We start from the raw sequence: 24,229 nt of genomic DNA on the forward strand, positions 1-24,229 counted from the left end.
GCATCCTTTGTGAAAGTATCCCTCGATCTTAACAGGAAAGCCATCTTTCCAGCCCCTTCTTGATAAGATTCTGTGAGGGAAGGCCCACCCTAGATGTAGGTGACACCTGTTGGTATCAGCCTGGACAGAAGGACACTGAAGAAGGAAACTTTGCTTCTTTGCCTGCTTTACCTCACTCATGTTGGCAAGTTCACCTGCTCTGTTGCTGTGGCATCCCTTCACTGTTATTAATACCAACTTAATAATTGTGGGATTTCGGGGCTGGAGAGATGGCTCAGAGGGTAAGAGCACTGACTGCTCTTCCAAAGGTCATGAGTTCAAATCCCAGCAACCACATGGTGGCTCACAACCATCCTTAATAAGATCTGATGCCCTCTTCTGGTGTGTCTGAAGACAGCTACAGTGTACTTAGATATAATAATAAAATAAATCTTTAAAAAAAAAAAATAATTGTGGGATTTCAACACAAACTGAGACAAATAGCTTCCTAGGAATTCTCAAGGCTCCCAGTGACAGACTGGTATTGTTAAGATACTCAGATTTAGGGACTGAACTTGTACTGGATTCTTGCCTCTGAGCATGAGTCAATCACTGCTGGAATACCCAGACCACATCCTGTGAGCCAGTCTCTTAAATATCTTTGAACACACACTCACAAACACACACACACACACACACACACACACAATCAATCAGTCAATCAATCAATCAATCATAACATCCTGACTAATACAGAAGAGATGTTTCAATACTGAGGAAATTGTCTTAGGATTTCCACTGTTGGGAAGGGACATCATGACCAAGACAACTCTTACAAAGTACATTTAATTGGGGTTGGCTTGCAGGTTCAGAGGTTCAGTCCATTATCATCATAGTAGGAAGCATGGCAGTGTCCAGGCAGGCATGGTGCTGGAAGAGCTGAGAGTTCAGGGTCATGATCCAAAGGCAGCAAGAGGATTGGGAACAGCTTAAACATTTGAACATCCTGATTAATACTGAAGAGATGTTTCAATACTGAGAAAATTGTCTTAGGGTTTCCACTGCTGGGAAGAGACACCATGACCAAGACAACTCTTTTTTTTTTTTTTTTTTTTTTTAGATTTATTTCATTTTATGTATATGAGTACACCGTAGCTGTCTTCAGACACCAGAAGAGGGCATCAGGTCCCATTACAGATGGTTGTGAGCCACCATGTGGTTGCTGGGAATTGAACTAAGGACCTGTGGAAGAGCAGTCAGTGCTCTTAACTGCTGAGCCATCTTTCCAGAACAGAAAACTCTTACAAAGGGCATTTAATTGGGGTTGGCTTACTGGTTCAGAGTTCAGTCCATTATCATCATATTAGGAAGCATGGCAGTGTCCAGGCAGGCATGGTGCTGGAAGAGCTGAGAGTTCTGATCCAAAGGCAGCCTTGAGAGGACTGAGTGGAGCTTAAACTTAGGACCTCAAAGCCCACTTCCACAGTAACACACTTCCTCTAACAAGGCCATACCTCCCAATAATGCCATTCCCTATGGCCAAGCATATTCAAACTATTATAATACAGCAGTATGTCTTTTAAAGTACTGTTGTAGGACAGGCTCAGTGGTAGAGGCCTTGCTTGGCACAAATTTGTATTCATGGTGAAATGCCAACTTTTAAAGGCCTTGGTAGCCAGGCAGTGGGCAGTTAGATGGGAGATCCTTCAAAGAGGACTTATAAGCCTACCATGACACCTCAGCCTAAGAGGTGCTTTCCCAGGGTTGTTGGACTCCCGAGGGATTTGGGACTGGGGAAAACAAGAGGTCCAGGGTCAAGCCACAAATACTTAGTTTGGAACACAATGGTAGTATCTGTACCTCTTCCTGGCAGGGAACTGTGTTGCTAGGTATGTGGTTTAAATAGCCAAAGAGGAAGAGAATGCTCTACAAGGGTCCCTGTGAGATAACAAGTGTTTACAGCTCAACTGTGTGATCGCTGGACCTCTACAACAAGTGAGGACAGAGTGTGCTACACGGCACCAAGCAATGTGACTTCCAAAGTTTCCCACCAGTATGTGAGGGGTAGGGTCTGGCATACTCTCATAGCCTCCAGATGTCTTCCTGTGTCCTTACCACCAGCTCTGTCCTCTTACACTACAACCTGGGATATTGGCCTTCACCTCTGGTGACAGGCTTGTCACTAATCCTAGGAGGCTGGTCATGTGGCCCATCAGGAATGAAAAAGAGTGGGGGAGTGCTTGTCCTACAGGTTGACACTTGTTACAGGCCAATAGATATTGTCATACCCAGGTTCCAATCCCAACCTTTGCCTTTGCTGAGGCTGGGTAGGACAACATGAGATGAAAGGATGGACCTCGTAGAGACTGCCATATCCAGGGATCCACCCCATAATCAGCATCCAAACGCTGACACCATTGCATACACTAGCAAGATTTTATTGAAAGGACCCAGATGTAGCTGTCTCTTGTGAGACTATGCCGGGGCCTAGCAAACACAGAAGTGGATGCTCACAGTCAGCTAATGGATGGATCATAGGGCTCCCAATGGAGGAGCTAGAGAAAGTAGCCAAGGAGCTAAAGGGATCTGCAACCCTATAGGTGGAACAACATTATGAAATAACCAGTACCCCGGAGCTCTTGACTCTAGCTGCATATATATCAAAAGATGGCCTAGTCGGCCATCACTGGAAAGAGAGGCCCATTGGACTTGCAAACTTTATATGCCCCAGTACAGGGGAACACCAGGGCCAAAAAGGGGGAGTGGGTGGGCAGGGGAGTGGGGGTGGGTGGATATGGGGGACTTTTGGTATAGCATTGGAAATGTAAATGAGCTAAATACCTAATAAAAAATGGAAAAAAATGTAAATGAAATAAATACCTAATAAAAAAGGAAAAAATGGAAAAAAAAATAATTTCTACCTGGGGGAACTCTTGGCAGTGTGGAAAGAGCAGTGTTGCTCCCTCAACTGGCTCTGCTGTGGAACCTCAAGGTTTGGTGGCTGTGGTATAGTGGCATTTATGAGGTCCACAACCTGCTTTAGGACTCTGGAATAATCCTCAGTGGGACAATAACTGACGCTGGACCCTGGCCATGTGGCTGCCCCATCCTTGCTCAGTGTCCAAGGCTTACCTGTGGCTTTCTGTGCTCTACAATGATCTTTACCCTCAGACTCTGAGGGGTACTGGCCACCCCAGTAATGAAAGTTATGGAAGAAAGGATCATGAATTATATGTCCTGCTCACAGTCCATCTTTAAGGACAGCCAAGGCAGGATACTTGAGGCAGGAATTAAAGCAGAGATCATAAAGGATTTCTGCTTACTAGGTTGCAATGCACACCACACACACACACACACACACACACACACACACACCTATTAACTCATTAACAATTACAACAAAAGCAAAGCATTAAGACAGAGTGACTGTAGCCACCTGTCTCCATCCTTACTGGCTAGAGTTTGCCTGGGCCAAAGAGGAAGCTTGTCTGCTGAGACACCTACAAGCAAAAGAATCCAGGAGCACACATGCCTCGCAACCCTCCAACACTTGAGCTTCCTTGCTCTCCCTAAATCTTATTTTCATTTTCTATCTCAAAAACCCATGTTTATTAAGGCAAGTGTCTAAGATCACACATGTAATTAGTCAAACTAGACCTGTGCCCAAGAGAGGATTCTGCCAACTACCTCCCTGATTGCTTCCAGCTCTGAAGAATCCTGTCAGAACTCAACTCAGTCTTTCCTGATGGTGTCAGGATCCACAGTCCTGTGTCAGGGACTGCAATATCCCCCAGTGTTTGTATCTCAGATTCTTGAGCACAATACAGACAGTCACAGGCATGCCAATGTATTTACTCCCTTAGGCATGCTAGTGAGGTTGGGAAGCCCAGAACAGCCTATAAGGTAAGGTGATTTGAAAGCATCAGGTTTCTGTCTGGCTTCCCATCCCTTGTAGACCCTATCTTGCTCTGAAAGTCTACCAACCATAAGCAGGTGTGGTCAGTGACACAAGAGAGACTAGGGTAGCAATGAGTAGGAAGACACAAGACAGGAACAAGCTGGGAACAGAAAGAGGTCTGACTGAGTGTTCTGGGCTAAGAGAAAGAGGCCACGGGAATATCCACCTGTGAGCAAGCAGGCTGGCTCCCTCCAGGTGTCTGCTGTTTTAGGGAATTTAGAATCCCCAAGTAGAGAGAATCCTGCATTCTCATCTCTACTCAGACTTTGGCCCCAAGTTCAGGCTCCTTTACCTCAGGGTTTGGGGCATTGGGTTCCTCCTAGGCAGTCTTGATTTCAGCCACTAAGTAGCTAAATGCCTGGAGTGAACCTGAAGTCTGTACCTGGAGTCTACAATGCTAGACCCTGGAGGTTAGGTAGTGTTGAGGCTGCAAGACAGGGCATATTGGAAGAGGAGATGGGCAGTTATTAAGCTATGGGCTCTTTGCGGATAAGAAAATCCTCAGAGGTTGTGTGGGCCTCATAGCTAGCAGCCTCCCCTGACTCCTTGGCAAGTGCTGCCCTTGGTGAAAGAGAGCCATAGATGTAGCACTAGTTTATTGGCAGAAAATCCCTGCCAATGTGCAAGCTTTGGAGCCTTGAGTAATTGTACAGATCTGAGCTGGCAGGAATGTGTGCAAATGTTTGAAAGAGAAGAAATGGAGCCCTGGCCAATAGGCCAGTGAGCCTGGAACCATAGTGTGCCTTGGGGGTGGGGCTTGGGGGTGGAGAGACAGGAAAGCAGACAGAAGGCAGCATTTAGAAGAAGGTGTAGCCAATCTGAAGATCTTTTGCAGGGAAGGGTGATGATGTCTCAACTTCACATATGTTATGGCCCTGTTTGTGAGATGCAACATCACCTTCCATCTTTCCTGGACCCCCTGGAGTTTGTGATTGTGTACCTAGAGACCTGGGTCTACAAAGGATTGTTTGGTGAGCATGGTGGGAACTTAGACCCTTTGAGAGTAAGCTGGCCAAACACGGTCTGGCAATTGCTACCAAAGTCCCAGAATTTCCTTAATGCAGCATCTCTTAGAAAGATAGAGGAGCCATCAGCTCTGTCTAGGTGGACCCCACACAAGTCCCCTTTTTTCTTCAAGTCTTAAGATTGCCTCTCGTATCTTAACTGTTCTCTTCTTGGGGATTATTGCTGCTGCTACTGCTGGCTAAGCATCCTTTTCCCTTCCCAGATTTGAGGCCGGAACTATTGCTATACTTTTTGAATATGCACGTTCTTATTACATCTGATGGTGATTTAAGTGAAACAGTCCTGTACATTTATGGATCCAAAGGGATTAGGATCTTTGCAATGTTTGTGATTGTGTCGCTAGCTTGCAATCTCCGGACCAAGCGAAATCGAGGTAAACGGCTTCATGTACCTTGGTACAGGATATTTTATTCCTTTGTGGGGGTGGGAGGGGGCCTGAAAAGTTGGCTTTTCCTACCACTTGTGTTCCCCCTAGTTAGTTGCACTGCCTAAGGCCCAGGGCAGAGAGTTCTGAAAACTACCACCCGATCTAACTACTCCAAGGTGTGGGTTCTGGCTTCCGAGGAAGACCAGCACGATGCAGCTGGGAAAGTTGACTGTGTGGTTGACTCAGATGGCGAGGATCTAGTCTGCTTCTGCTTTCCAGGTGTGGCGTTGAGTGCCTAGGTAGCGCCTCTCTAGAGGAACGGATTCTATCCAATGGATCCCTGGTCCATCACTTGGGCTCACCGATTGTGCATTTCAGCTGTGAGCCTGAGGGCCAGAAGCCTCAAGGTCAACCGGGAACTGGTTAAAAATGTTTACCTACCCAGGTACCCTCCCCATTACCACAAGCAGAAACTGGAGAGGCAAGGCATAGCAGCCAGTGTTTAAATAAGCCCTCCAGAAAACTCTGATACAGGCCCAAGTCCAGAATCATTCCTGGAAACTCACCTCTGCAAGCATGTACCTGACCAGCCGCTTTCTCTTTAGCCAGAGCCTGGGCCAGAGGCCTGCAAAGCCCTGTGTGGTGGAACCGGAGGTACTTCATTTAAGAGGACGCCTGTCCAGGACCCGTTGTTCAGATGTCCTTTGCCATAATGTTAACCTTGGAACAGCCTTGCCTGTGGAGAAGCCGGCTTGACCATGATGCCAAGTTCCAGATCTTTTTGTGCCAGGACAGGTGGGGAGGGGGTTTTACCAGTGTTCTTAACTATACTGTGATTTTTATTATTGCCATGTCCAGCTTTTAAGTGGGGTTTTAACGGTTTTATAATAAATAAAAGTTTCAGGCAGAAGAAAGGACCATGTGTTTGACTTACACAAGGAGAATCTGGTCTGTTGGCTTATTTGTTTGGTTTCTCAAATCAATTTTTAGTTTTGCCTTTGTAAAACACAAATATTCTTTGTCAGGTAAGATGATGAGATAAAACAGATCTTCATAGAGTCCTTGGGCTCCTCATGGAGTTCAGGGGTATATGTGAGTGTTTTCTGGAGGAGTCAGTCCCTCGTGCCCACTGTGGGAGACCAGGCCCTTACCTGGGCCTGTGTCAGAGCAGAGGGTCATGGAGGTAGCTGGGGGAGGGGAAAGGAGCCACTGGCAGCAGGGTAACCTTGAGAACAACCACATGTGGGGTGTGTGTCATAAGGCTCACTGCTGGCTCTGGCAGGAGTGGTGAAGTTTCAGCCTGAGCCTTTTAGCAGCTGGGTTAGAGTGAGGGGAAGAATTTAGATGAAGATACTTGTGGAACTCGTCCGTATTTTCCCCATCACTAAGTAGAACTGCTTGTCTTGGGTAGAAACACCTAGGCATGTTTGGTTTTTTTGTTTGTTTTGTTTGTTCGTTTGTTTGTTTGTTGTTTGAGTTGGGGCTGGGGCTGGAAAGAGAGGGTGGGAGGCTGAGAGGGCTGAGGGAATAATGCTTCTGAGAGAGCGGCAGTGGGATGTGAACTCTGACACTAAGGGGAAGAGCAGATGCAGTCCTTTGTTCATCCTAGCTTGATGTCTGGCTTGGTGGGCAAAGCTGTATCTTGCCTAGGACACATCAAAATCAAATCAAATCAAATCAAATCCAGGCAACAATGTATGGGAGGAGGAGGAGAGACAGAGATTTGCATTCTGCTGTGCTACACGGTGCATGCTAGGAAAGATGCCCATAGACCGCTCTCCATCCCATGGCACAGGCAGGCCATGGACACACTGCCTATGACTACCATGTGGAGCACAGGAGGAAGAAGATAGAGACCTGTGAATCACCATGCCACCCACAGACCTGCCCTGCAGTTGGGTCCACCACAATGTGCAGGTATGTGGTAGTCAGATGGGAGAGGAAGAGAAGTGGAGCAGTTTGAGCACTATGAAGAGAGATGGAGTCTAGTCTGTTGTGAGCGGCCAGCCCTGCCACCTGTGGTCATGGTGAGGTCCCAGCCTGAGCTGTCACTGAGGGCCACGTCTGATCCTTGGCTGTGTGTGTGTGTGTGTGTGTGTGTTTGTGTGTGTGTATGTGTGTATGTGTGTGTGTATGTGTGTGTATGTGTGTGTGTATGTGTGTGTATATGTGTGTATGTGTGTATATGTGTGTATGTGTGTGTGTGTGTTATTTTTTACTTTCTCCTCATGCTTTATAAGCTTTGTTTCCTGTGAAGTGATTCTTCTTTGCCTCCTCTTTGTATGCTATGCTAGCAATCTGAGCTCATACTTAGAACTTATGAGGAGCATATACCAGTTGTTAATTTTTTATTATTGCACAATAGCCAGAATCAACAATTGTATTTTATAATTGCAAACAATTAGAGGCCAGTATCTGTGGCTCCATCAATGCAGCCACACTAAAACTTGAAAACCTTCCTTGCTTCTTCAATTTGTTTTGCATCCAAGGGAGGCTTTCTCTGGCTGCCAGGATGTAGGAACTTCTTCACATTGGGGAGGCTGCTGATTCTGCTCTTGAAGGCCTGTGAACCAGAAACCACAACTTGACCATTGGTAGTAGGCATGTGCACGACCCAGGGATTTGAGCCCCTCCCAGAACATCATCAACTGCATCCTTGCAATAGCTCCAGTGTCAGCATGAGATGCATGAAAAACCATGAGCCTGAAGCAGAGCTCAGCATCATATGTCTTCAGAGCTCCTTTGACATCCAGTTACCATCTCCTCTAGACATGCCCTGTAGATCTGCCTCTGTGGCGATGTCTCTCAGGTGTGAATGAGATAGAAGGAAAGAGAAAGGAAGACATGAAAAACTGATGTGCTAATGGAGACAGGAATGTCCAAGGCTAACCAGAAGCAACTCAGCCAGTTTTCACATTGGGAGACAGAGATGGGGTGATGGAGGTGGAGCTGGGGACAGCATGAGGAAGACTGGAGAAGAAAGCAGGCTACAGAGAGCAGGAGACAGAGCTGAGGGAAGGGCCTGCACAGACAGAGCATGACAGAGGCCTGCTCAGACATTGAGTGAGCAAACATAAAAACACATGACAAAGGCCTGCTCAGACATTGAGTGATAAAAAACACATGATTGTAGATAAAAGAGAGGCCAGAAGCCTCCTGCCAGGATCAGGGGTCCAAGGAGAGGGCTTCAGGATATGCCCGTTTTTCATTACAAAGGGCAACATATTTTTCCTGGGATACCATCCTCAAATCTCCACACATAAAAAGATTATTTTTAAGACTCAACCCAAGGGTCTAGTAGCTCAGTTTGGAGGCCCGAGGGTAGGACTTCAGCCGCCATGCCCACCGTTATATTGTCAGAGGTGACATGTGTGTGGCTGCCTCTCTGAGGTAGTCTCACCTTCAGCAGAGGGAAAGGGGTCAGAAGGCTGGCATCAAGCTCTTCAACATAGAGAAGAAGTTCCAGCAGGTGGACGTCCACCCTGGTCAGCCTGTTGCCCACAAGGTAGTCTTGTCCATGGCTCTTCAACACCTGCAAAATGAAAGGAGTCCGATTATGAACACAAAGAGTTGGGCTGGGGCCCTCACTCTCCCCAAGACTTTCAAAGCTACCCTGCCTCTACTCAGCTTCAAATAAAGATCCATTGAAATGCTTTTATATTGTGCATATATACAGAGAAAATAATTATAATTACCCCATTCAAAACCAAAAGCAAGCATCAAGTGTCCATCAGAACATGGCTCACGGTGTACATGGAGGTCATGAATCTCACAGAGATGATTTCAGCCGTGATGACTGGACAGTGTGTCCTATGAGACAGACCCTTGACTGTCAGCACCACAGGCTTCAGGGAACTGTGAGGACCCGATGGCACCTAAAGCCCTCCCTGCTTCCACAGAGCAGAGGCAGCAGTGAGCGAACCTTCAGTGATGAATGAAAAATAAGGCGATTCTTTATAAAATGGGTTTTCAAGTCAGGTTCTGTTGGAACTCGGACAAAATCATGGGAGGAGATTTCTGAGTGCTTGTGTGAAAAACTCTAAGAAACCAAGACAGGAGTCCTGTGACCTCAGTTCCTTCCAAACATGGAAGTAATTTTGGATTAAGCTTCTCTGCCCATCCCAGCTGTAGTGAATGGGAGTGAGTTCAGCTCAGATTTTTCATTACAACTGGCTATTGTTATGTATTTATATGTCTATATGGAAAAACATGTTTTTGTCACTTGCAACTTGGCCAGCACATGCAGTTTGCTCTTGTGAGTGTACATGTTGCTCATGGGACTCATCAGTTTGATGCTCTGAATAAAGTTGTCTATTGCATGAGACTTTAGTTCACCTCCTTCATGGACGCCATTCTCCCAGGTCCCACCTCCTCTAGAGCAGAAAACCAGGACCCTAACAAATTTGTAAGAAGCCCTCGTCCTCTAGGACCATAATTTTAGCTCTTATCTTTTACTTGGCAGAAGTTTAACACCTTCTGAAGTGTTCCTGGTTTGCCTCCAAAGAGAAGCCCTGACCATGAGAGGTACTGCATGGGCATTGACCTTCATTTACTGAGTGGGCGTGGCTTTTCTCTTAAGATGGGACCCCAAGTCCTGCAGGCCAGTTTTCCTTAACATCTCTTCAGCAGCCTCCTCCTCTCCACCCTCCATCATTCTCCTTGTTCAGATATTTCCCCTCTGTCTTTGTTACCCTATCATAACCTCCTGATGGGCAGCTGCTCTCAGGCCTCCCTGTGTAACAGAATGTTTTCCCATCTGTTGTTCACTGCAGTTCTCTGTGGAAGGGAAGCCCATTGTGTTCTGTAGGACCCAGGTCCTTCTCTGGTGTGGCTCAGCCTTCCACAGGCCCAGTGCTGGTTGTGGCCAAGAAGCCTGTTGAATTCTGGATACTAGACTGGCATGAGCATCCATTGCTCCTTCCAGGCCATTTTTACACAGTGCCCTGGGGGGCAAGAGCTACACAGCAGGCTCATGGAAGTGAAGGCCAGTGTAGCAGTAGCCTTTGTCTCCCAGCCTCTGCCTTTCTCTTGTCCCTGAAACTCAGTGTCCCCAGACTTCAAAGAGCCTACTTACCTTTTCAAAGGCAGGCAAGTAACGGTTTTTGGTCCTGTCTTTTGCCAAGGCAGTCTTGGCTTCTCTTTGGTCTGGGGGACATAATACCAATTGCCCAATCATTTCAGTCAGATCTAAAATACCTTCTGTATACATGTCAATCCTAAAAGACAAAAGTTTCCAAATTGTCAAGAATCTCCTATTGTACATTTGAATGTGAAAAGCTGAGAAATTTACCGTGAACTTTGCTGGCAAAGTTATTTGTCTGTAGTGGGTCATTATCTCTTCCATTGAACAGATATATTAACTTCACCCTTGAACATCCTGCTGGTTCTGATACACTTTGAGAATTTTTAAAATATTCTTCTCTTATACATTAAATCCAGACCACTCTTACCCCTCCTCCCTACAATCCTCCCAGTATTGTTTTGTTTTGTTTTGTTTAAATTTTGTTATACACATATGCCCTAACACACGCACAAAAAATAATCACAGGACCATCTAAAGATGCAGTCATAATTGATGGAATCTCAGAAGATAACCATCAACTCTACAACAGGCTAGTTCTATCCCTGCCTGTCTGTCTACCTATGTACCTGCCTCTCCCTGACATTGTTTGTACAACAAGCATGCTGAGATTCTCAGAACTAACAAGCTGTGTGTAAGCTCAACACAAGCGTCTCTGTTCATCTCCCATTGTGCTGCACAGCCTGGAGTCATTTTTGGTCAGTGTTAGAAGTTGTCCATCCATTTCTCACGAAGCACATCTGTATGACCTCCACATGCTGCTGACAGATCCTAGGCTTGTTAACATTTGTCAAGACTTATCTTCGTCAATCTCCAGAGCAAGTTCCTGAACAGCCAAGCTAGACAGTGAATATTAGGAAACAGAAAGCTGGTGATGAGGTATAGAACAAGGGGCCATGTTCCAGCCCCAGCAAACAGCAGAACTTTGGCAGCTTCGGCTATATGTATCTGGCTTTGTAGTCAATAGAAAGAGATTACTGGGCCAATTGATGCTGGTTAGCTGGAGCTAAGAAATCAGTGGTGATTAAGAAGGGACAGCATCGGGCTGGTGAGATGGCTCAGTGGGTAAGAACACCCGACTGCTCTTCCAAAGGTCCGGAGTTCAAATCCCAGCAACCACATGGTGGCTCACAACCATCTGTAACAAGATCTGATGCCCTCTTCTGGAATGTCTGAAGACAGCTACAGTGTACTTACATATAATAAATAAGTAAATCTTTTTTTAAAAAAAAAAAAAAAGAAGAGACCAGCATCACTGAGGTGAGAGCTTCTGGGAAGTGTTTTCTGAGAGCACAAAGAAGCTGTGTTCTAGAGCTAGCCAGGGTTGTACCTCATGCTGCAGCTGGACTTCCTAATGTGTAAGAGTCACCCAGGTGGTACTGGTTTTGAAGGCATAAAGAGGTCATGAAGAGCAGCTGAAGCTTGGCACTGTGAGAGGCCTTGGAAGGCCACTGGTGAAGGTGCAACCTAGATATCAGTTGACAGCCCAGAAATGAAGGGGTTATGCCACCTGGAAGAGAGCCAACGAGAAACTACTGGTAAAGCCTAGTTGCAGTGGAAGACTCCAGCGTATTGGAGATGCCAGTACCATGGGATGATAACCAAGGGCAGCAGCAGCAGTGAAGTGGATCAACCAGAGCCTAGAGTGCTACAGAGGGCAGAGCTGGAGAAGTGACCCAAGCCCTTTGGAGGAGCCCAGAAGATCAAGTGTAGATCCCAGATTATGAAACACGAACATGTGAAGTTTATGTTGCCTTAGAGACCCCAAAATGTTTGAGATGCCAGAGCCATGGGATATCTGCTGAGGAAAGCTGCTAACAGGGAGTGGAATCGGCACAGGAGAAAAAAGTTTGTTGCAAACAACAAAGATGAAAAAAAGTTGGAAATCTAAAGACCACATTGACATCAGCCTTGGAGATGCAGAGTTTGGAGTTTGCCCAGCAGCTTTCCTGTCTTGCTTTTGGGGTACAGTTAAGTGATTGGATCAATGTTAGAAGAGACTTTGGACTTTTAACATTGTTGAGACAGCTATACACTATAGATGTTAGGCTAAATGTCTGTTTTATTATGTTATGTGTAGGTTATGTTCCCCCCAAAACTCATGTGTTTATGGGGCCGAGTGGAATGTGATGGTTTGTATATGCTTGGTCCAGGGAGTGGCAATTAGGAAGTGTTGCCTTGGTTGGAGTACGTGTGCTATGGGCTTTCAAACTCTATTTCTAGGTGCCTAGAAGCCAGTCTTTGACTAGCAGCCTTCAGATGAAGATGTAGAACTCTCAGCTCCTCCTGCACCATGCCTGCCTGGATGTCTCCATGTTCCTGCCTTGATGATAATGGACTAACCTCTGAACCTGTAAGCCAGCCCCAGATAAATATCCTTATCAAAGTTTTTGTTGTTTTCTTTTGTTTTTTTTTTGTTTGTTTGTTTTTTTGGTTGTTTTGTTTTGGTTTGGTTTGGTTTGTTTCGGCAGGGTTTTACTCTGTAGCCCTGGCTGTAGGGAACTCACTCTAGAGATCTGGCTGGCCTTGAACTCATAGAGCTCTGCCTGCCTCTACCTCCTGAGTGCTTGGCTTGGATTAAAGTGGGCACTCCGTGGCCACGTGGCAATTTGTCTATTTCTTTATTCTGTCAATCCAGAGCATATCACCAGACATATGTTTTCCCTTGTTCTAAACTGTATTTTATACAGTTCTTTTTGGAAAGGTGAGGCATCACATTTTCACACTATAGCATTTTTGGCTCCTTGAAAGATGGTATTCTGCATTTCAGTATGTCTGTGGCAGTCTAACAACGTCAGCATACTGCAATGTTAGAAGAGGTTGATCCCCTCTCCCCTCCACTTCCTTCTTATCCATGCTGAGTACAGGAGCACTTCCCATGAAATCAACCATAGAACATGTGGCCCTGGTCTCTGCTTCCTTTACAGAATACAATGCTTATTCTTTATCCTTTCCTGCTTCCCTAAACACACAATCTATTTTCATGGCTAAATTGGAACCTGGGCTCCTCCTTCATCTATTACTGAATGTCTTGACTGATTCTCTAGTAGAAAATTTCAAATAGTGCTGCTATGAATATTTCTATACATGCACTGTTAAAGCCAAGTCTCTATTTCCCGTGGACATGTCTTCCCCATTAGTCTTGCTGGCTAATATCACTTTTAGTTCTGGGAGCAACTGTGACACTCCCACACGTGGTTTATGAGTGAAGGATTCTTCCACAGTAGAGTTGGTCCCAGTGTGGGTGCTGCCACCAGCCTGGCTGCTTTCATCCTGAGTTAAAAGCTTCAGGTGACCCTGGTTTTCAGGAACCAGCCTCTCTAAGGCTCAGTGAGTTGACCAATCCACAGAACTGGCTGGCATTCAGGTTCTTGCTCTGCAGTATTCCTTCCTGGATGAAGGAAGCAGTTCCTTTGGCCCCTCCTTCCCTAGGACCCTCCTCTAATCTCCATTCCCATGTCCTTTGTCCTGAGCTGTTGGCTGAGATCCAGTCCCTGAAGCTTGAGTGCCTGAGTCATGATTCCACCAAGCTCAGAAGCTGTGCCCCCCCTCCCCCATGTTTGCAGCTGAGTCCCTGGGCTGTGCTTTGAGCATCATCCTCTGCTGTAGTCTCACTCTGCTGATCCTACCCCATCTGCTCTTCCCTCCCCTCCACCCTCTGCCATACTTGACCTAAGTGTTTATGCCCAGAACCACCATAGACACAAACCCTACCACTCTCTTGCTCACTTAAGGAGGAACCCAAATGCTTCCCTTGTTTCCCATGGGGTAATAACAAGAAATACGTCATACAGGGCTCTCTCCTTCATGTCCTTCCCATAGAGGTCATATTTGGTGGCGATGTAGTTGAGAATGGCTCTGGTCTGCACCAGCTTCATCCCATCAATCTCCACCATGGGCACTTGGTCAAACATCAAATTCCCATCTGTGAAAGGATAAAGGGAAAACGTGTGTAGATTGTCTCAGACTCACTTCTTGAGAGCAGAAAAGTATTGAAGTTTCTCAACATGCAGAGGAAAGGAAAGGAGCAGCTGTCTGTCTTTCAAGTGGAATCTCGTTTATTTTAGCCCCTGTTTCCTCTCTGTCTCACCCATCTCATCATCTTTTGAGCATCTCTCAATCACCTTAATTTCCTATCCATGTATATATTATATCTCTCATGCATGGTTGTATGTTCCCATCCTTGGGTGAATTAAGGAGGTGAGGAGGGACAGCCAACGACCACCATGCAAACAGAGCTAAGTAGAGAGTCTGAAAGTCTCATTATGTTCATGGCATTAGGGTGTTTCTTATGTATTGAGCCTCCTTGTTATCCTCCAGCCTGTATCTGTCAGGGGATAGTAACTCATCAGAGGCTATAATAAAAATGCTTGAAGCCGGGCGTGGTGGTACACGCCTTTAATCTCAGCACTCTGGAGGCAAAGGCAGGCAGATTTCTGAGTTCGAGGCCAGCCTGGTCTACAAAGTGAGTTCCAGGACAGCCAAAGCTATACAGAGAAACCCTGTCTCGAAAAACAAAAAAAATAAAAATGTTTGAGAAAAAAACCCTTCCAGCTGTTTCTCCACCCATGATTTAATCCCTGGACACATGTTTGTGGTTGATGGGCAGTGTGGGTAAAACACAGAGGAAGTGAGTGAACCTGAGTGAACTAGCTGATGGGGAAATCATGAGAAAACATTCACAAGTCACCAGACAAATCTTTGGAGACACTTGACCACACCCCTATTCCCACTGTTCCAGGTCACTCAGGGAGCCCCACCACCTACATCAGACCACTCTGCCATTCTAACTACTCCCACCCACCACCCACTAACATCACCTTCAGACAGGCCTTTATCGAGGCTCCTCCCTGATGTCACACAAACACTCTGTGTTACCTTTTTTTAGCTTTTCCAAATCTTCCGGACTCTGTATAAACTTCTCTTCAAACTGAAAGCAGGAAAATAAAAGCATGCTCATTAGCTCCTTCTGTGTTACTGTAGACCTTTGAACTTCAGTGGTCCCTGTTGGGTACTTCATCTGCAGAACTGAAAACCTCCAGGAGACACAAAGGAGTCTATTCATGGCCACTTGGAAATTCAGAATAGATTGTTCAGCAAATGGGCATTGAGCACAACCAAGCTGCTCATTCTTGGCTCGTTCCTTCTCTAGAACTCATGATGGCCATGCTTAGGTCCTAAGAAGAGCGTGATCTCCCTGGCAGGCAAGCACTGGGACTTTGTTAAAGTTTTGGACTCTCAGGAAATCCTGCTAATTCCAGTGAGAACAGGATAGATCTTCCCAGATCTCCATCCTGGTATATAGCATAGACCTATGACCACTTGGGTTTTGTTTCTTCAGGATTTAGTTTTACTAATTTTAATTGTACATGCATGCAGACGTGTGTGTGTTTGTGTGTGTGTGTGTGTATGTTTAGTACATATGAATTTATTCCTCTTGGAGGTCAAGATCATGGAGGCCAGCCGGGCGTGGTGGTGCAGGGCTTTAATCCCAGCACTAGGGAGGCAGAGACAGGCAAATTTCTGAGTTGGAGGACAGCCTGGTATAAAAAGTGAGTTCCAGGACAGCCAGGGCTATACAGAGAAACTCGGTCTCAAACAAACAAACAAACAAAAAAAGATCATGGAGGCCAGGTGTAGAGATGCCTTTGGGGCTGGAGTAACAGGTAGTTATTACCTGTCTTATCTGGGTGCTGCAAACCACAGAAGATTGCCTGCATGTTCAGTAAGAACTCTAAACAACTAAGCCATTACACCAGCCACTTGGTAAAGTTGCTTACATCTCAGGGCCATTGTTGTGGTTTTCATATATTTATGAGTTTTATGTATGAGTATTAAATATTTTTGTGTGCACACACCCAATGACAATCCACTATGTTACTGGGACCTGAAGCCATGTTTAATCTTTAGGCCCAGCCATCTCTCCAGCCCTCTAAAGTAATCTAAACCACTCTTTTTCCTTCAGATTGTAAAGAATTTTTTAGCTTTTCAAGGTTGAAAATCAGCTTCAAACTTGCCTAGTGAGATTGTTTGCTGATGGTTCCATAACCTGACAAGATCAGGATGATAGGCAACATAAATAGAAGCATCAGCAACTTGCACAGCCTTCAGAGAGGTACAGGGATCACACAGCAGTCATCACAGATGGGGGCTGAATTGTGATGGGCTGGTGGGGGTGAGTTCGATGGTGAGAGTGATGCCAATGGCCATCCTTCAGGCACATGGCATCTGCAAGGTTTGAGCCTGCTCTCTAACAGCCCCACCCACTGCCTTCCCAGTCACTATGGGACTCAGAAGAGGAAGGCTTCTGTGCAGATGGCCCCATCCCTGCCTTCCTCTTGTGCTGAACTCAGCACCCCAGTGGCTTAGCACATATCCCCCAGCCACAACGCTGTCATATGGACTCTGAAGCCAATTATGTGTTTATTTAAAGCATTCACTTGGGGAACCGCTCTAAAGTGTCTCTGTCCTATGTTCTCCTTCATTCAGAAAGGATCCAAAGGAAGCCCTTATCTTTTAGGAATGGAGAAGGTGCGATTCCACAGCTGAGGTAAACACGTGGCCATGACACTTCGGGAGAACACCAGCGGCCCTCCCGGGATGCCACTTCATCCTTTAAGCCTCCCATTCTGCTGCTATCTGAGGACCTGATCTCCAGCCAGCAGTGTCCACCACTTCATCCCCAGGCATCTTTAACTGCTGAGCCCCCCTGTGTGACCTGGGAGGTGTTTCCCCAGAGTCGCCGCTAGAGGGCAGCACTAAAGCCTACCTGCATTTTCTGCTCAAAAGCTTGAAAGGAAAGCATTTAGCTGCTGAATGCTGCTGTCCCCTCCTCACCTGGGCCACTCACACTGAAAGCTGAAGCTCACAGACATGGAGGCTGCCTGAGGATGTGAGCTCTCTCTTATTCACCACTTATACTCTCCCGACAGCCCTGTGCCTGCCGTTTGATAGTCATGGGAAACTCATTTGATTACTGAGTGTTGTTCCGTTTCAACAGGTCTTTTGTTACAACCTTTTGTGTCAGGCCTCTCATTTGTGGTGGGTGTTTTAAATTTAACTGTAGAGCCTGGCGTGGTGGCACACGCCTTTATTCCCAGCACTCGGGAGGCAGAGGCAGGTGGATTTCTGAGTTCGAGGCCAGCCTGGTCTACAAAGTGAATTCCAGGACAGCCAGGGCTACACAGAGAAACCCTGTCTCGAAAAAAAAAAATAAAATAACTCTATTTAGTTTTCTGATATAGTTTATCCCTTTTAGTGTTTTTATACTATATGTAGAAAAGTGTGTGTGTGTGTGTGTGTGTGTGTGTGCATGCACATGTCTGCTCAATTGCCCATGATGGTCAAAGGCATGGAACCCTCTGGGGTTAGAGTGACAGGTGTTTCTGAGCAGCCTGTACCCGTCCTCTGCAAGAACAGTGTGGGATTTTAGCCACTGAGCTGTCACTTCAGTCCCTGCCCCTTTAAACCACCTTTATCATAGAAACTTCAGGTTCTCTACTGTAAAACTACAAGATACAAGAATGTCTATCTGTCAGTCCCCAGCTCCAATACCCCAGCTGCAGGCCACCCTGCTCATCTCTGTGCCCATCTTCTCTGAGATCGATTGTAATGTCACACAGTCCTGTGCTGTCACAGGTCGGCAGCACAAACACCTCACATAACATATATACTTCAAACATATAGAGTCATTTTGAATGAACAGTGGCTTTCCTAAAGTCACAAGATCATACCATAAATCTGTAATAATCAATTAGTGCCACCTAATAACCAGTATTCAAGTTTCTGTTTCCAGGTTTCATTATGTAATTTGATTAATATCAAGTAAGCGATTCATTATTTGATTTTTTTTCTCCTGTAAATGTCTTTTAATTGTGAATGACTTTTTCCTAGAAAGCACAGTAAAATTTCACTATGTCCAGTCGATCCATCCCCTTTTTAGTACTAGACAGTTAACCATTAAAGGCAAACTTCCTGAGCTTCTCCTGGCATGGAGTCTCTCAGCTTAGAGAAGTTTTTAAAACTGGCTCTGAGGTCCAGCTGTGGAACCCTGCACAACCTACCTCCACCCCTGCTGCAGCCAGGAGCCACCTGATGCACTCCATTCTGCCCCGGGCATTGAAGTAGTGAAGCACGGGCTTCCCGGCCATTGCAGCAACTGTGGTTCACGGTCTAGGGGTGAAAAGGCAGAGAGGTCAGCCCAGGAGCCTGTGGGGTGAATGTGTTTAGTAACACACACTGGAGAGGGCAGTCTGCCTCCTCCATGGCTGGCTTGCAGGGAGCCGAGAGAGATGTACTGGCTGGTTTTGTGTGTCAACTTGACACAAGCTGGAGTTATCAGAGAAAGGGTCTCCCTTGAGGAAATGCCTCCATGAGATCCAGCTGTGCAGCATTTTTTCAGTGATCAAGGTGGAAGGGCCCATTGTGAGCACTGCCATCCCTGGGCTGGTATTCTTGGGTTCTATAAGAAAGGCAGGCAGATTTCTGAGTTCAAGGCCAGCCTGGTCTACAGGGTGAGTTCCAGGACAGCCAGGGCTACACAGAGAAACCCAGTCTTGAAACACCAAAAAAAGAAAAGAAAAAGAAAGAAAGAAGAGAAAAAAGAAAAGGAAAAAGAAAAGAAATGAAAAGAGAAAAGAAAGCAAGCTGAGCAAGCCTGGGGAAGCAAGACAGTAAGTAACATCCCTCCATGGCCTCTGCATCAGCTCCTGCTTCCTGACCTGCTTGAGTTCCGGTCCGGACTTTCTTTGGTGATGAACGGCAATGTGGAAGTATAAGCTGAATAAATCCTTTTTTCCTCCAACTTGCTCAAGAAGCAAGGAATAGAAACCCTGATGAAGACAGGAGAGCTTTGTAACTTAATCTTTCACCCATTGGTAACCATCAACCTGCAGCTGCACCAAACCAGTCTCAGCTGCCCATAGGCCTTCACCTTGAGGTCAGAAGCAGAGTTGCCTGGAGCCTACAGTGACTAAAAAGCTGGGAGCCAGGCTAGAGGAGATGGCTCAGCGGTTAAGAGTACTGACTGCTCTTCCTGAGGTCCTGAATTCAAATCCCAGCAAACACATGGTGGCTCACAACCATCCATAATGACATCTGATGCTCTCTTGTCTGTGTCTGAGAACAGCTACAGTGTACTACTTATATACAATAAGTAAATAAATCTTTAAAAAAAAGAAAGAAACCAAACCAAACCTGGGAGCCTGTTGAGCCTTGGATGCAGAGCCATCCCGGAGGGGATGAGGCACAGAAACTCCCTGGTTCTTTGGCTCCTGGACCACTTGGTTCAGAAGCTTCCGTTGGCTCTATGTCACCCTGGCTGTGCCAATGCCCAATTCTTGCTGCAGGAGAAGGGTCATCTCCTGCTGCTTCTGTTTCCCACTGTGTGGCTGGACCGTGTTTCGAGGAGAGTAGCTGATTTGTCAGCCTCACATCCCAGGGGAAGTAACCACCTTCGGTGTGCACCACGTCAAGGGCAGGCGCTCATTGAACCTTGGTGAATCACAAAGTTCATTGGTGCGGTGCTGTCACTCTTGCAAGAAGACGGGATGATGTCATCCAGCCCCCTGAGGAGGAAACCCTGGTGGATACACCTGATATCCTGCACAGTGGGCAGACACGCTGGGTCCCTGCTGCTCAGTGACTGTAAGTCAACATCACAGGCCAGGGGTAGAGTCTTTACCTTGTCACATGATAGAAAATTTCAGGGTCTGTCTATTCTAAAAAATTCTTTCTTTCTTTTTTTTTGTTTTTTTGTTTTTGTTTTTGTTTTTTTGTTATGGTTGGTTTTGGGTTTTTGTTTTTTTGTTTTGTTTTGTTTTTTGTTTTTTTGAGACAGAGTTTCTCTGTGTAGCCCTGGCTGTCCCGGAACTCACTCTGTAGACCAGGCTGGCCTCGAACTCAGAAACCCGCCTGCCTCTGCCTCCCAAGTGCTGGGATTAAAGGCGTGTGCCACCATGAGCAGCTAGGATTCTATTTGTGTGTGTGTGTGTGTGTGTGTGTGTGTATGTGTGTGTGTGTGTGTGTGTGAGAATGTGTGTGCATGGAAGTATGGACATGCATGTGAGCATGGGTGCCATGGCTATAAAGGCTAGAAGACATTATAGCCTCTAGAGCTGGAGTTATACTGTTGAAAGCCACCTGATATGGGGGTTGGGAACTGAACTCTGTCCTTTAGAAGAGCAATGTATGCTCCTAACCACTGAATCAACACTACAGTTCTCTATGTGGGTTTCTTGTGTGGAAACTGAGTAATTCTGAGTAAGACCTTACTATTAGTTATACTTTCTTGTGCGTGTGCACATGACCGCACTCCGGGCCGACATAGATGTAAGAAGTAGGTATTGCTGTAAAGTCAGAGAGTTCTCAGTTGCTGTTTCAAGGATATTTGGCACTGGTGGTTTTGGCCAGATGATGGTTCTTTGGCTCTGTGACACTGTGGGCAATGTAGTTTAATGTAGTTCATTAACTGAGCCGACAGCCTATTTATCCCCCAGTCAGTTCAAACCACCTCTAGGCCTGGTCAAATGTCTCTTAGGGGGCAGGCACATTGCTCTCTGCTGAGAACTACTGCTCTAGTTCATACTACTAGGGAGGGACAACACCACAACAAAGAAAACCTCACACAATCACCAGGCAAGCTCAGCAGTCGAGTCGGGCAGGGCATATCAGGGGTGTGGTTGTAAACACCTATAGGCTACACTAAAGAGCCAGGAGGAGTCCAATCACTCAGACTTGGGAACAATTTCAGTTATATTTTTATAAGTGGTTGGGTTTTTTATCGTTTATTTATTATTGATTGGTGTGTCTGTGAATGAATGTGGGCATACACTAACCACTGGGCACATGGAGAGGTCAGAGAGCAGCTAACTAGAGTCAGTTCTCTCTTCTCACTCTAAGTACTCCAGATTTACCTCAGGTCATCAGCCTTGGCGGCAAGCACCTTTACCCTGAGCTATCTTGCTGACCTTTTAAAAAAATTTTTTTAAGAGTTGTGACTTAGCTAGGCAGTGGTGGCACATGCCTTTAATCCCAGCACTTGGGAGCAGAGGCAGGTGGATTTCTGAGTTCGAGGCCAGCCTGGTCTACAGAGTGAGTTCTAAGACAGCCAGGGCTACACAGAGAAACCCTGTCTCGCAAAAAAAAAAAAAAAAAAAAAAAAAGAGTCGTGACATAAAACTACCTTTTGGTCACAACATTTAACATTTTTAGGCAATAAAGTATCTAAACTCTTTGAGATGCAAAAACAAGAAGTCAGAGGGAAAGTTCCACCAGGAGCCACGACGTGTCAGTGCCTGACCCACCATCAGCTCCTCGCCTGTAGCTCGGGAATGGTCAATGCAGGCTGATGCCCAGGACCAGCGCGCGCTGTGCAGGCTCTGTCTGGTGACAGTTTTAGCCTGAGTGTATTTTTCCTCTCACTCTATTTATGTGCCAACGCCTGTGTGGCTGGATTCTTTATACATAAAAGAGTTAACTGTGCCAGCTCAGATAAACTTACGATGTTCTCCCCTCCTTTTTATGCCCTCTTTCTGGTTTATATACAAATGTTTATTTCTATTTTGAAGGAGTGCAGTAGGAGCTTTATAATCGCCTGCACTGAGCAGTTTACAAGGCCAGAGGATGATAAAGGCTGGAAGGGAACAGGGTAATGACTTCGTTTGGGCTTTGCTCTGCATGGGCTAGAACCCTATGCAGACCCCAGACTTACAGACTCCTAACTGAGCAAGAGCAAGCTCTGCTCTTGGAATTCAAGCTGAGCACCATCATCTCTGCAGCCATTAAAGCCCGGGCTGGAGGGAGAAGCCTTCCAGACTGAGAAGTCCCTGACTGCTCTGCTCATGTGGCCTCTGCCTCCTGGGCCAGCATCACCCAGCCTCAGCACAGATGTCAGCCTTCCTACCCTCAGATTGCAGCTGCTCCTCATGGTCGCCTAACAGCTGCCTGCAGCACATTATGAAGCTCTGTTCTTTTTGTCTTTCTGGTTTTCTTTGTTTTTCCCCATGAGCAAGTGCTAGTTTGCCCTGGACAGCTCAGTCTGGAGGACATCCCAGGGACTCTGAGACGCTGAGGCTCTCAGGGAAGTCCTTTGCTCCATCCTCCCCACACTGCAGTCAGTGCACAACATTGGTCAGGCTACTGCCTTGCAGCCTTCTTGGTGACGAGTGCCTTATACATGACATCCATGCTGAGCTGTGTGGCTCTCTCTAACCTCCCAGAGTTAGAGCTGCATGCTACCCAAGAGTCCTAGAGCCTTCTCCATGTTTGTGACTGCCTTGAATCTCAGTACAGGACTGGCCACATAACTGCTGAGTGTCGGAGCTTGCATTCAGCCTCGTTCTACAGAAGGACTTTATTCCTGCTGTATCTTCTTACATACTCTTTAGTTTCTAAAGGAAATAAGTAGACGGCCTCTTTCCTGGTATTGGATGGAAACCCTGGTATAGCCAGGGTCCTCAGATGGTTCAAGATTCACACTTTCTTTTTCCTACTTCCTTGCTCTGGCTCACCATTTAAAAATACAAATTGTGTTGGGTATTTAGATAATAAACTAGTAATAAAGTAGAAATCCTAAGTATGAAACCTGCTACTCTGTTCAACAGAATGATCAAGGCAATGGGAACACATGACAGACACAAATGACCTAGAAAACCGAGCTGGGAACCTGGTTTCGGAGGGGACCCGGGACGGTCTGTGGTGAATTTCACTTCTTAAGAGAGAGGAATCTGCAAGTTCTCTGTGGGTTTGGGGATGCAGTTCAGGAGAAGAACATTGTTGATCTTCATTTTTCCTGAGAGGGCAGGACAGACCCACTCCTCGATATCCTAAATCCCATGCCCTTAGATTCCCCTGCAAATCTGTTAAACCCCACCCTTTGGCTCAGTGACACTGAAGGAGGGGCAGGAAGGAGGGGACAGACAGAAGTAGAAGGGGAAAAAAGAGGAGAAGGAGAGGAGGAAGGAACAGAAGGGAAGAAGAAAGGATAGAAGAGGAGGACGGGAGACTGGAGGAGGGAGAGATGGAGGGAGGAAGGGACCTGGAGGGAGGGAGAACCGAAGAAGGAATAGAGGGGGAGCAATAGGTGGCTACTGGATGTTCAGTCTCAAAGCAATGCATATGAACCAGAACCAAATGCAGGTAAATCAATCGTAATGGACATTGAATATGAGCAGAGCCTATTATATACATGGGTGAGGATTACATAATAAATCCAATTATCTTATGCAATCAGTGCATGCTAACTAAATAAAACGCTGAAAAACTAGTTTGCAGTGCTGCAGACCTGGGAACAGGTTCCACAGGTTATAAGAGAGAACACTGACCTAGTGAGAGTCCTGGCTTCTTCTCCACTCAGCTCCCAATCCAGCTCCAGAGGAGTGTGCACGCTACTTTAGTAAGGCAACAATTCTTACCCAGTATAGGGACCAATAGGGATCAGCCCCTCCCATAGACACACATAGAGTCCAAGATACCAGAGTTTCATGATAGACTAGAAAGGTGACAAATCAGGAAGAGGGACTAATGAATCCCCACCCCTTCCTGAAAATTTAGAGTCCTCTAATATAGCCAGTTCCTGATAAGGTTCCTCTGAGCCTGTAAATGATCCTCATACATGCGTCTATAAAGAACTCTATAGGAACTCTTCTCCTTCTCCTTCTCCTTCTCCTTCTCCTTCTCCTTCTCCTTCTCCTTCTCCTTCTCCTTCTCCTTCTCCTTCTCCTTCTCTTCTCCTTCTCCTTCTCCTTCTCCTTCTCCTTCTCCTTCTCCTTCTCCTGCTCCTGCTCCTTCTCCTTCTCCTTCTCCTTCTCCTTCTTCTTCC

General features: G+C 46.2%; 2 protein-coding genes across 3 annotated transcripts; one reads left to right on the forward strand and one right to left on the reverse strand.

The window, feature by feature from the left end:
* Positions 1 to 4,673: 4,673 nt before the first annotated feature.
* On the forward strand, positions 4,674 to 6,264 carry Omt2b (oocyte maturation, beta). The gene is made up of 3 exons (NM_205822.2): positions 4,674 to 4,908; positions 5,166 to 5,336; positions 5,936 to 6,264. The coding sequence occupies exons 1-3, from the start codon at positions 4,782 to 4,784 to the stop codon at positions 5,995 to 5,997; spliced, it is 360 nt and encodes a 119-aa protein (NP_991391.2). The 5' UTR covers positions 4,674 to 4,781; the 3' UTR covers positions 5,998 to 6,264.
* A 1,397-nt stretch (positions 6,265 to 7,661) lies between these two features.
* Positions 7,662 to 23,836, reverse strand: Gsta2 (glutathione S-transferase, alpha 2 (Yc2)). 2 transcript variants are annotated; one of them, XM_006510814.2, is made up of 8 exons: positions 23,733 to 23,836; positions 19,131 to 19,241; positions 18,474 to 18,582; positions 15,289 to 15,340; positions 14,203 to 14,335; positions 10,405 to 10,546; positions 8,731 to 8,862; positions 7,662 to 7,893 (listed from the first exon to the last, which is right to left on the reverse strand). In XM_006510814.2, the coding sequence occupies exons 3-8, from the start codon at positions 18,558 to 18,560 to the stop codon at positions 7,771 to 7,773; spliced, it is 669 nt and encodes a 222-aa protein (XP_006510877.1). In that variant the 5' UTR covers positions 18,561 to 18,582; positions 19,131 to 19,241; positions 23,733 to 23,836; the 3' UTR covers positions 7,662 to 7,770. The 2 variants fall into 2 exon arrangements, with proteins under 2 accessions (XP_006510877.1, NP_032208.2); NM_008182.3 differs by lacking the exon at positions 19,131 to 19,241 and having other exon boundaries at positions 7,664 to 7,893; positions 23,733 to 23,789.
* Between the last annotated feature and the right edge of the window lie 393 nt (positions 23,837 to 24,229).

The sequence above is a fragment of the Mus musculus genome, chromosome 9, assembly GCF_000001635.26.
Source record: "Mus musculus strain C57BL/6J chromosome 9, GRCm38.p6 C57BL/6J".
Lineage (NCBI taxonomy): Eukaryota > Metazoa > Chordata > Mammalia > Rodentia > Muridae > Mus > Mus musculus.